General features: G+C 57.2%; 1 protein-coding gene across 6 annotated transcripts in view; it reads left to right on the top strand.

Moving 5' to 3' along the window:
• The first annotated feature begins 1,998 nt into the window (after positions 1–1,998).
• LOC138061525 (uncharacterized) overlaps positions 1,999–12,466 on the top strand; it is a 273,086-nt gene continuing 262,618 nt past the window's right edge. For 2 of the 6 annotated variants that reach the window (XM_068912720.1, XM_068912719.1), the window contains exons 1-3: positions 2,014–2,699; positions 3,147–3,270; positions 3,709–3,833. In XM_068912720.1, the coding sequence (XP_068768821.1) occupies positions 2,625–2,699; positions 3,147–3,270; positions 3,709–3,833 (324 nt within the window). In that variant the 5' untranslated portion in view covers positions 2,014–2,624. The other 4 variants (XM_068912718.1, XM_068912712.1, XM_068912721.1 and 1 more) reach the window with 4 other exon arrangements.

The following is a 12,466-nucleotide window of genomic DNA, read 5'->3' as shown; positions in this document are numbered from 1 at the left end:
AACAGAAGGCCATGAGGGTAAGCAACTCTATCGTGTCTTTCTTCTGCCAAGAGCCGTTATTGATTCCTTTGGGAAGCATTTGGTATGCAGCACATGAGACGGCGCTGAGCCGCAGGCTGTGGGCCAGGCGGAGGGAGCAGCTCCCTGCCAGAGGAGCCACACGAGCTGGCAGCGTGGCGGGAGAAAGCAGCCTGAGGGAAGCTGAATTCCCAGGGTTGGACGGAGCGTGTTGTCGGGCTTGTCTTGACAAAGTTGCCAAAGATGCTGTTGAGAGGGTTGGATGCACCTTGGACGAAGTTGCAGCTTCTTGGATTGAACAGAATTGCTTTTCTGAAATGCTGCAGGTGCCCCTTGAGACAACTGCAGGCATGCCAGACACCTTTGTCAAGCCAGGCGTTCAGCATGGGAACTCTGGGCGCCAGAAGCCACAAGGTTGCCCTCATTGCACCCATGCCACAGCGTTGCTGCTGGATCCCGAGAGGGTAGCATGCATGCAAGCAAGGGGTAGCATCCCAAATGCCATTTCCAGAGTTCAGCAGCTCCATTCAGGACTACGTGGGTATGCTGCAATTGTTGTCAGCGATAGTCGTGGAACGCCGAAGAAGCTTGAAGAAGAAAGGCATGCAGAGGCAAGCTCCTTGAAGAAGCCTTCACAAGAAAGCACTGTGGCGAGTGGGCCAGTGGATTTCCTCTTAAATCAGCACGGTCAACGTCAGAGTGCCGTTGCTTGAGGAGGGAATTGAGGGAGGTGGGACACAAAAGAGCCCAGGCGCAGAGGTGGGAAGGAGATCTCTCCGGGGCAGGACTTGCGAAGGCCAGAAGGAAGGAAAATTCCTGCTAGACAACTAGAGAAGAGTCAACCAAGAACAAAGCTCCCACCTCTGAGCGTCCCGGGAATGGTCATGCCTTCAGAGGCAGAAGGCCCATCTGAAGAGGAACTGTCACGTACTCTCCTGCAGTCTGTCCTCGGAGGCTCTGCGTAAGATGCTCAGAGCGCGCCAGAAGGCTTTCAGAAGCCCTTGTATTACCCCTCGGCAAGCACATCAAGACCTTATAGCTCAGTGCTGGGAACCCTAGCTCAACGGAGGCCAAGGAGCATCTCACATGCTGAGATGCCTTGCCCTGCATGGACCAGCAGCTTTCCAGAGAGCCCGTCCCTGCAGCGGCTCCAAAGCCCCCTTCCCAGAGAGGAGCCCGGCGGAGATGCATGCATGTAAAGCTTGTGGCGGGCAAGCTGGGGCAAGGCGAGTGGTGAGGGAGGTGTGTGACTCGAGGCTCCAGTTGTTCTTCTGAGATGGGTGCTGAGAAGTAGCAGCCAGCAAGAGGAGGGAGGGAGATTGCTCAGACTCTTGAACAATCTGCGGGGAGAAGAACATGAAGGGAAGCACATGGCAGAGGGCTGTGCTCCCCCTCACTCCAGCTGCCTTTGGTGGGCAAGGGCAAGGGCAGCGTCTGGTGCCCGTGCCCTGTCCCACCATGGCCCCCTCTCAGCCGCAGGGCTTGCTGATGGTGCTGATGGTGTGGGTCAGCAGAGAACAGCAGAGATGTGAGTGCTTGGGCAGCTGTGGGGAAGCTGTTAGCAGCTGTTTACATGCCTACAGCACCGCTGGGCCTTGCTGTCTTGGCAGAAAGCCACAGGCACCATGGCAAGGCCGTTGCCCAGCAGGGCAACTAAAGGGTGCCCCCAAAGTGCCAGAAGGGAGGGACATTGCTCACCTCCGAGAGTGGCTCCTGCGGGAGCAAAGCGAGAGGCTGAGAGATGGAGAGAGGGAGATGAGGGCCAGGTAAGAGACAAGACAAGTAAGCCTTGCTCCAGGAGTGGGCCTGTGGCCTTTCCGCGTGGTGCTGGCTGGAGTTTTGTGTTCCGGGAAACGCTGCCTAAGTCAAGCGGGTGCAGATGCTGACTGTGCCTCGAGTGGCAGCATGAGTGTGTGGAGCTTGGCCAAGGCAGCTGGGAGGTGCTTGGGGCGCTTGAGGCGGGGCCCCCACAGCAGGATGATGCCAGTGGCAAAAGAGGAAATGGTCTGGGCAAGAGAGCTGCAGGTGCTGTGTTTGAGCCATCTGTGTTTGTCTGTGAAGGTTTCTTGCCATGATTGCGCCGAGGATGGAGAAGCTTGAGGCTCTTGAAGAGGAGAAGGGCCTCCTGCAGCAGGCTGAGCGAGAACAGCAGCAGCTGGGAAAGAAGAAACAGCCAGGCAGCCAGAAGAACAGCTCAAGTCAGCTAAGAGACTGCGTGAGGCTAACACACATCTAGAGGCAGATTTCTCCAGTCATGTCAACAGGAGCCAGCGTGTTTGCTCTCAGCTGTGGAACAGGCGCCTTGTGCTTGCTGGTGACAAAACTGCACCTAAGTCACAGCTGCTGCGTCCTTTGTGAGGCGTTCGTTCAGGCAGACGCTCTTCTGAACGGTTGTTCTGGGCTCTTGCACGTGTGCCCTCCGAGCAGGAAAGAGGGCTTGCTTAGCCCTGTGGCCAACACACTTTGCCACGGAGACCATTCACAGGCGGGAATTGTACTTCCTGTCCTTGGTAGGAGCTGCCGAGACGAGTGAGCCTTCAGCTGTTGGGAAGAAGACCAGAAGAGCTGTGCGTACTTCAGTGCTCTGCAGGGAGAGCGGGCAGGTCATGGCTCGAGCCACATGGCACAGCTTGTCATCTGAGGAAGAAGATGCTACTCGGAGAGCTCTCAAAGGGAGACCTGTGAGTAGGCGCTGGGTGGGTGCGGGTGGCCACGCCTGCTAGGTGGCAGTGCGTTGGCGCTGCGGACTCCTGGGGTGGGGGGGTGCTGGCACGCACACAGCCTCTGCCAGCTTGTGACTGCTGGTGGATGGTCAGGGCGTGTCCTGAGCAATGCCCTGAGGAAGCAGGGAGGGGTGTTGCCATGCTGGGAGGGTTTGTGTTGGAAAAATGAGGAGGGCTCTGGCCTTCCTGACCGGTGGGGCTCTTATTTCCGCCTCCCACTGACACCAGTCCCCAGGAAAACCTTCAGCTTGTCTTGGAGCCAACTGTCCCAGTGTGCACCTGCGTGGCTGGGGATTCGCTCTGCTAATGCCGCCGCCGCCGAACTGTGGGCACCGAATCACAATTCCTGCCTCTTTCTGTTGTGTGCTGAATCTTGTTCTGTAATGCATGTCTTCCCTCCTGTAGGAAGAAGAATGTCTATCAAGCAGCAAGCTGCGAAGCTGGCAAGAGGCTGCTCATCAGGAACTTGAGAGTCCTGAAGGCAACCGGAGTGAGCCGCCGCTTGAGGCCCAAGACACTGACAAGCAAGGTGCGTACAAGCCTGGACTAGAGTGCCCTAAGGCTCTGTGTTGCCTGCCAGGACTGCAGGCACTGCTCTGCTTCCTTCTGAGGGCTCGCCTTTGCTCTAGTTCAGAAATGCTTTGCAGGAGGCTCCAAGAGAGGAGCTGTAGCCTGACGGAGCTGTGGCTGCTTTGCTGGCTCCTCCCGTCACAGTAGCTGAGGGGAAGCAGTGGGGAGGGCTGGAGGCTGTGCGCTGACCTGAGTTGAGGAGCAAGGTTAAGCAGCAGCCAGAGGAGGTTTCCACAGGCTAATGTCTCTAAGCCAGTGGTGAGCGTCAGTCATACTCTCCGCAGGAAGTCTTTGTAGCCTAGGGACAAAGTCTCGCTTTGCTTTCCACACCGCCTTGCCAAGGGAGCGCTACAGGCTTGGAAGTTACTCAGGGATGGCTGTTTGTTTCTTGCTGCAGAAAGCAGTAGGGAGGATTCTTCGAGAGAGCTGTGTCTCTGTCCTGAGACAAGCAAATGCTTCTCTTCAGGAGCCTGCGAAGGAGACAGCGACGCTGACCTGAAAGAGAGCAGAAGATTTTGGCAGGTATGACAGCAGCCTCCTGCTATGTCTCAGAAGATAGCAGCTGTCGTGCTGTGACGTGGTTGAGCTGTATCTGTTAACCGGGTCCAGCTGAGTTTCTTCTCTTTGTCCTGAGCCTTTCCTGCCTCACCATCACTCCCCACGCTGCCCACACGCTTGCTGCACTCCTGCAGCTTTCTGCTAGGAGGGCTTTATTCGCAAAGCACCCAAGCGTCTGAGTGTTCAGAAGCGCAGCTGCTTGACTGGGGCAGCCACAGGCCTCTCTCCTTGGTGAACGTGTTGCCATTCGCTCAGTAGTCAACCTGTCAAGGTCCGAAAGAGTGAATGAGGGAGGAGGACAAGTTGAGGCCGTTGCCTGGGTCTGTGCGTGGCTTACAACTCACGCCCCACTTTGCATGCGGCTGGCATCCTACCTCAGTACTGCCTCAGAGCTGCAAAGGAACCTGAGAAAAAAGGCAGAAGTGTCCTGAGAGCAGACAGTAACCATGGCAGAAGAGCCCAGAGCACACAGTCCTGTACAATAACTCAACCTGCTCCTGCTCCTGTGTCCTTTGTGTTGCTTGCTTCCCGCCGGTGTAGAGCATGAGTCCTGTGGAAGTAGCAGCTGTTGAGGAGGCCCACTGTTGCCTAGTGAACGTCCTCTGGCCATGGTCAACAGTCCCCAAGGGGCCACTAGCTCCCACTTCAGGGCCGGATTCCTCTTTTTCACCACACTCAGAGCCAGGCTGGCTGCAGTACCTACCCCTTGCTTTAGAAAACCTCCTGTGAGCGCTTTTGAGAGAGGCCAGCGACGGTTGGCTGCTAGCTGCGCGAGACCTCCAACACCTGTATCCCAGGTGGTGTCCCCTGAGCAACAGCTTTTCCTTCTGCACATCCCCGACAGCTCTCTAAGGAACGGCCTCTTTCTGCTTGGACTCAGGCTGTGTCTGCTTTGAGACTACACTTCTTCAAGCCTGACTGCTTGAAAGCCACCTAGTTAGCAGGCCATGAGGAGGGGAAGGAAAACCTGCCCAAGTCAAGGAGCACATTCACTCATCAATTCCTCCTGGTTTCTGTTCCAGAGGTCTGCAAATGAAGGCCCGCCTGATAAAGTCCAGACTATGCTGCTATGGACTACAGTAACAGAAGCGCAGGAGCTGGAAGAGGTGGCTGAGAGCGTGGTCAAGGAAGTGCTGGGGAGGGTGAAAGAGCTGGATCAGTCAGTCTGCATTTTAAGGAGGGCTCCCTTGGCGATCAGTGGACCATTCTTTGGGAGGGCTAGAGGGGCAGAGTCTTCTGAGAGAGCTGCTCCAGATCTCCAGCAGGAAATTGGAGGGGCGGCCTCAGAGATTGTAGCAACCGTTCTCGATTCCTTTGGGAAGCATTTGGTATGCAGCACATCAGATGCCTCTGAGCGCGGGCTGTGGGCCAGGCAGAGGGAGCAGCTCACTGCCACAGGAGCCATGCGAGCTGGCACGTCTGGAGAAAGCAGCCTGGGAGAAGCTGAATTACCTCCTCTGGCTTCTCTTGACAAAATTGCCAGAGATGCTGTGGAGAGGGTTGGGTGCACCTTGGAATCGTTTGTAGCTTCCCAGTTTCAACATCACTTCCAGGGCAAATTTTCTGAAATCCTGAAGCTGCCCCTTGAGACACTTTCTGAGAGACAACTGCAGCCATCCTGCACCCCTTTCTCAAGCCAGGCCACAAAGGAAGTAGAAGGAACATCCAGAGCAGCTGAACATAGGACACCAGAGGCTACAAAGAAAAGAAAGTCCCCTGTGTCACGACCGGTCCACAAAGTTGCTGCTGGATCACAAGAGAGTAGCACGCTTGCAAGGGCTAGCGTCCAAAATGCCATTTCTGAAGTTCAGCAGCTCCATTCAGAACTAAAAGTGTATGCTCAAATTGCTGTCCATGATGTTCTTGAAGCCCTGAAGCAGCAGCAGCAGAAGTTAGACAAAGAAATGCATCCAAAGGACAGTTCAGAAGAAAGCACCACGGAGAGTGAGCTAGCGGAGTCGCTATTAGATCAATGCAGTCAACCTGAGAGTGCCATTGCTTTAGGAGGGAATTGTGGGTGGTGGGTTGCAAAACAGCCCAGCCCCAGAGACTGGGACAAGAGCTATCCGGGGCAGGACTTGCGAAGGCCAGAAGGAAGGAAAATCCCTGCCAGAAAACTAGGAAAGAGTCAACCAAGAACGAAGCTCCCACCTCTGAGCCTCCCGGGAATGGTCATGCCTTCAGAGGCAGAAGGCCCATCTGAAGAGGAACTGTCACGTACTCTCCTGCAGTCTGTCCTCGGAGGCTCTGAACAAGATGCTCAGAGCCCACCAGAAGGCTTTCAGAAGCCCTTGAATTACCCCTCAGCAACCACATCAAGACTTTGCACATCTGTGTTGGAAACCTTACCGAAACAGAGGCCAGGGAGCATGCAAGACGCCTTGCCCACCATGGGCCAGCAGTTTTCCAGGCAGCCCGTTCCTCCAGCGACTCCAAAGCCCCCTTCCCAGAGAGGAGCCCGACGGAGACCCATGCGTGTAAGGCTTGTGCCAGGCGAGCCGGAGCAATGGGAGTCAGGAGAGACGACGTTAGCTGGGCGGCTGGTGGAGGGTGTCCTAAGGAGGTGTGCAGCTCCAGGCTCCAGTTCTTCTGACAGCAGTGATGAGAACTAACAGTCGGCAAGAGCACTGAGAGAAATGGTCACCCCACAGAGAATAGTTTACTTCCAAGGGCTGCTTTTACGTCCTGGTATTCTGCTGCTGCTGCTGGGACTTACCGTTCATCACAACGTTCAGCAGCAACTACTCCAACAGTTTGACGAGACTTTGCGCCTTACTAGAGAGGCGGAGGCGCAGGAGTTTCTCTTCAACCAGCCTACCTGAGGGAAGGGCTCCACAGTGCATTTTTTCCCATGGACTCGGAAGGCCCGGGCTACCAAGGAGTATTCCGGGAGGAGAGGGGACTGCCAGCACTTGCCTTCCCATCTGTGTTACTGAGCTTGGTTCAGGCCCATACGGTGTGTGTGGAGGGAAGACTGCTGTACTTTTCATATGTCTGGGACCACCACGTGTTTGAGTATAATAAACAGAGTGTTCCCCGCTTTTGTGAGGCGCTGGTGTGTCTTCTCTTCCAGTACACCTCTACCACTGCATCACTGCATCTTACCTCCCCAAATACTAGCCCCTCTTCTTCAAAAGGGAGAGTCTCTTCCCATGACCCGTAGGTGGTTTACAAGATGAAACCAGACAGGATAAAAAGCTAGGAATGAAAATTCATATCTTTTTAAGACAGCAGACAGCATGGAGATCCTGCTTTTTTGCCGCAGTATGATCTCCCACGCTTTCCACACTACCCCCTGGCCACGCCCCACAGCCTGTAACCTCTTTCTCTGCCTACATCTAAGCTAATAATTTAAACATGCCAGGAAATGTTCCTTCTCGTTCTCCAAGATGACAAGTATCTTATCATTTCTGCTTTCTTCCAAATTCATATTCCCTCTAACTTCACACTTACCAGCTGCATTTTCTCTCAAAGGCGACCTAGCTGATAGATATCTACTCAAAAGCCTGCGGGACTTTCTCAATTTCTGTTCTCCTTTGAAACTGCCACGTCTGTTTCAGGCCGGAAGCTGGTTTGCGTGCCTGAAAGCTTGGCTCTTTTGCAAACCACACTAGTTGGTCTAATAAAAGACGGTACCTCTGCTTACTCTGTCCTTAGACATCATGGCCACACCGGTGCTACTATGTCTTTATACTGTTTCACATCAAATCCTGTCCATGTTCCAAGTAAACTTCTAGTCTATATACAATGTTTCCAGACATTCTTTTGAATCCGTGTTCTTCCCAAATACACTTCTGCCAGCGAAAGCTGGAGTGATATTTTACCAGTCCACTGAAAAATTCTCTTTTTGTCACCTTCAGTCCTCTACAAGTCGTCAGTGTCCTCAAGGAAAGGTTTGGAAAATAAAACCAGATGCCATTATCTTGCCTTTAGATAGCAAGATAAAGCCATAAATACACAAACAACTCTTTACTCTTTCAGGCTTAATACTACACAAACAGTTCTCTGAATCCTCAGCCCTTCAGCTTTGGGGAAAATAAATATGGATTTAAACCACCTGAAAACTCTACCACCTACTGAGAAACTACCACCAACTCCTATCCAAACACCCTCAACTTTCTGCTCCTTACTACAACTAACTCCGGTTGCCCTGAAGTATTCCATGAGATATGGAGATTACATTCCAACACTCTCTCGTTCATCTTTTTCTCTCCGGAAGCACATTTTCGGCAGCAAGAGTGGGCCAAATCTCTGAAGAGCGAAACAGCCAGTACACACACGCTCCTGTTCACTCCTGGATGTTCACACATGGTCTGTTTAAAAAAGGCATGCAGGGTCACAAACCTACTAATAAAACGATTTGTACATTGAAGATAGAATGCATATTTCATAAAACATTGGAGCCGCTGTAGAGGAGAGGAAGGCTCCACCCCCCATTGGTGGGTGGTGGGCAAACACTTCCCATTTAAAAGCCTATCAATGTGTCTACATGCACCTCACTCTTCTTTTCACATTCCCTCGACTAGCACTGATGGAAAGAGGCTGCCCCTTTGCAACTGCCAGCTCCTCCAACCCAGAGCTGTGGTGTGACGGGGCAGGCGGGGCCAGTGGGGCCAGTGGGGATGTGGTGAGGAAGGGGGGGTCATATGTTAGCCCTCCCCTCGCACGGATGACCGCGACGGCTGAGGCAATGCTTGGGGTTGGGCATGCTGGCTGGGAAGGAGACCTCCTAGCGCTGTCCCCGCTGCTCTGCCAAAGCTGCTGGCAGCTGGCGATGGAGGCAGCCCGGCGGTGTGGGCAGCTGAAAGGCCCCATCGTGTCGCCGAGCCCTCCTGGCCTCGGGCTCCTGGGCAGGCGGCAGCCCGGCACCAGCCCCACCGGGGCCACGGAGTTGTGCCCATGGCCCAGCTCTGGCCCCACTGCAGCCCTGCGGCCAGGCCACTCGCGATGGGAGACGGCACAGGCACTGGGGGACATCTGCATGGGGCTGCTGCTCCCGCAGGGCAGGCACTTTCCAGCCCGCACACACACACACACACACACACACACACACACATCCCATTAACAACACACTCACCAGCGACTCCACGCACACACTGCCTGGCAGCGACGCTGTCTTCTGCAGCAGCTCGCCTGCCACCGCCCCTCGGCTGCTCAGGGCCACAGTGCCCGGCGTGCTCCCAAAGAAGGCAGGGCGGTTGCAGGAGTGCTCAGCGTGCCCCGTTCTTTCTTCTCCAGCGGCAGAGCAATGCTGGGCACGGCGTTTCTTTCTCGGGCGGGAGCAGTCCCGGGCTCATGCTGATGGTCTCCTCCTCCAGGGGCTGCGGGCCACCTGCTGCCATTGTTAGAGCTTTGCAAGCATGCTTTCACGCCTTCCTCTTTCCTCACTGCTCTGCAACTCCACTTACAACCTCGATTGGTTGTACAATCGAGATGGTTGGTCTACATTGACCCTGGAAGGTGTGCTTTACATGGTCGATGGGTGATCTTTGGGAGCCCAGTTACCCCAAGCGCCACTTTTGCCCCGCTCCCCGGGCGGCAGCTCTTTAGCAGACCCCTTGTGAGTTGTGTGTGGCCTGGGAGCCTCCGGTGTCCCCTTGGGCTCCTTCTCTTCTCGTGCTGGGCACCTTGCAGGCGCCATGGCCCGTGCCTGAGCCCAGCCTGCGCACGGCTCATCCACTGCCGCCCATCGCATGGGTTGCCTCGGCCTGCTGCGTGTGGAGAGGGGCGAAGGGGCCCGGGGCTGCCCTGACCAGCAGACCCCCGGAGCTGTCGCAGACCTGCTGAGCCAAGGCCTCAGCCCAGCAAAGCTCGTGGGCTGGCCCGCGGGGCCGCAGCAGCCCTGGGCATCACCTGGTGGGGACTTGCCCAGCAGCTCCGCCCCCTCCAGCCTCCATGGGGCCAACCCTGGGGCTTTGACAGGCGGAGCGGCACCCACTGGGCGAAAGGGGCTGAAACAGCACAGCAGCCCCGCACCTCCCCGGCCACTGGCAGTGAAGAGGATGCCAAGCGCATGCGGCTCTGCGTCCGGGGGTCTGCGGACGTGTCTCTGCGCGTGCACGCGTGCGTTCGCGTGTGTGCGCGTGTGTGCAGGGGGTTTGTGGGGGCTGTGTGTGCAGGCTTGGGGGTGGCTGTGCGCGTGCCCAGAGGTTCCTGGGGGAGGGGCAAGGAGAGGCGCTGGGTCAGCCTGGGCGGCAGGTGGGACACAGTGCGCTGTCCTGGGAGCTGCCCAAATGGGAAGCCCCATGGGCCGCCGGCTGCGCCTGTGCCCCTGCGCAGCCCGCGGAGGAGGCCGGAAGGCCCTTGCCACCTGCCCCGCTCACGGCAGCCTGCGCAGCCGAGCAGGGGGGCTGTCCCCAGCCCAGGCCGGGCGGTCTGGCAGAGACCTTTCTGCTGCCCGGCCCCTTGGAGAGATGGAGAAGCGCTGCCGGCCCTGGGGAGGTGGCGTGGCTGGAGGGGCCTGCGGCTGCTGGCCCTGGCTAGCAGCTCCTCTTCCGGCCGCCAGGCCCCACACCTGCCTTCCCCCAGCAGCCCTGAGGACAGGGGCTGCCCCTTGGCAACCGCCCGCTCCTCTCGCCCAGCCTTTGCGCGCAGTGCTCAGCTTGTCCCTTCCTCGAGCTCTTTGGGAGAGGAAGCGAGAGGCAGCTCCGCAAAGAGCCGTGGGCTGCAGAGCCAGCGCGACCCACCGGCAGCCGGGCGGCAGCACGAGGAGAAGGCAGGGTCCGGCAAGGCACGGCAAGGCCTGGCCCCAGGCCCAGGAAAGGAGTGTCCCAAAACTCAAGCAGACCGAACGGGCCCCAACACATGAAATCCCCCACCCTCCAAAACACCAGCAGCACCTCCCTTTGTGCCTTTGTTCCAGGCCCCGGGCACTGCGGGGGCACACAGCAGCTTCCAGCAGGCTCGCCAGCACGGCGGCGATTCCTGGCAGCAGGCGGTTTCTTCACGACGTCCCTCCTGGGAAACTGTGCCCCCTACCCCCCTACCCCTCCGCCGCAAGGCCTTTCCTCCCAGTGTCCAGGCCCGTGCCGAGAGACGCAGTCACAGAGAGTCGCTGAGAGCTCCGCTTCGTCTTTCCAGGCCGTACGTCCTGGGGGCCCTACAGCTTCCCTTTGAAGAGGCATGGGCACTGTGCGTCAGTGCTGCCTCGGCCATCATGAAAGCTTCCGAGTTACCCCGGTGGAGGCCGCTTGCTGGTCTTTCCCCCTCGAGCATCCCCACAGCCACGTTTCAAGTGAAGGTCTACCGATACCTTTCTGCTGCAGCTGACCTGCACGTGATGTCTCAAAGGGCAATTTAAATCATGGGGCTATTTAGCCAAGCTCAGTGAACATCCCTGCAGTCTGAATGCTTTTTGGGACTGGAGCTCACTTAAAGACAACACACAACACTTAAAGAACTACACAGAAATATATATTTAAAACAAACAAACCAACAAACCAACAAACATTCTCTTCCCTAAAAGTCTACCTAAACAAAGAAAAAGCTAACGCCGGAGGCCTGCGGAAAGCCAGCCCTTCCTAGCAGCAGCCAGGGTGAAGGACGTTTTGGCCTGCAACAGAAAAGGAGGCATTTGCAGGGAAAAGGAACGGGTTGCGGGCATGCCGTTTCCCAGAGCCCCTTTCCCGGCTCCCCAGACTCTTCCCGGCAAGTGCTGCTGGTAGTCCCGCCGCAAAGCCAGAGGCTTCCTGCGCAGACCTGAGCTGATGGCCAGGCACAGGGGCTCAGGCAGAGAGCTCCTGAGGGCTTTGGTGCTCCTGTGCGTCGGGCAGCTTTGCCCCAGCACCCATGCCTGGGAGACCTGCCCGACTGCCCTGCCGCCATCCCCTCTGGCTGCTCTCGGAAACCACCGCGGGAGCAACGGGAATGGGAAGGGCCCAAGCCCGGTCTGTCCCCGTCCAGGCGGCAGCAGGGGCAATACCTGGCCACTGCAGCCATAACTCTGCCAGTCCATGGGTTGGGGCTGGCTGCAGCCTGCCAGGCCGTTGGTCCCCAGAGCCTGAAACAGACAAGGAGGCGTTGCTAGGGAAGGTCCCAAAGCCGGCGGTCTCTGTCCCCAGGGCCTCTTGGCCTGCCCCTGCCCGCGGCAGGCAGTGCACAGCGCAGCCAGTGCTCCTGCCTGCCCACAGCAGGCTGCCTCCCACCAGCCGACCCCTTTCAGAGCTGGAGACAACGCGGGGCAAAGAGGCAGTTAAAGTGCTGCCTTTGTCCCTGTCCCCAGCTACCAGGAGCATCGGGAAGGCTGCTCTCCAGGACAGCCTTGCTCCTTCCGTTGCTTCTGTGCAGCTGGCAGAGGGCCTGGCAGGTGGCAGGGCTCCTGTTGCGGGCAGCTTTCACCGCCTGCTCCTCTCCGGCCAGGGGAGCTGTGCCCCTTGCCCTCAAATCCTCTGAGCGGCCAGCTCCTCTGCAAGAGGGTGCCAAGTGCCTGTGGCCTTTTTGCCCAGCCGGGAGGTCACAGCAGTGACGGCCTCCCATCAGCACTGCTGAGAGCTCGTCCCCGAGTGCTCCTCCTGCCTCGGAAGCAATTGCAGCAGGAGGAGGCTGCTCAGTGATCTACAGGCAAAGGCATTGCAGGGTGCTGAGGATGCCTCCTGGGC

The sequence above is a fragment of the Struthio camelus genome, chromosome 18 (assembly GCF_040807025.1).
Source record: "Struthio camelus isolate bStrCam1 chromosome 18, bStrCam1.hap1, whole genome shotgun sequence".
Taxonomy (NCBI): Eukaryota; Metazoa; Chordata; class Aves; order Struthioniformes; family Struthionidae; genus Struthio; species Struthio camelus.
The sequence above is the reverse complement of the archived record's forward strand: the minus strand, read 5'-3'. Positions and strand labels throughout refer to the sequence as shown.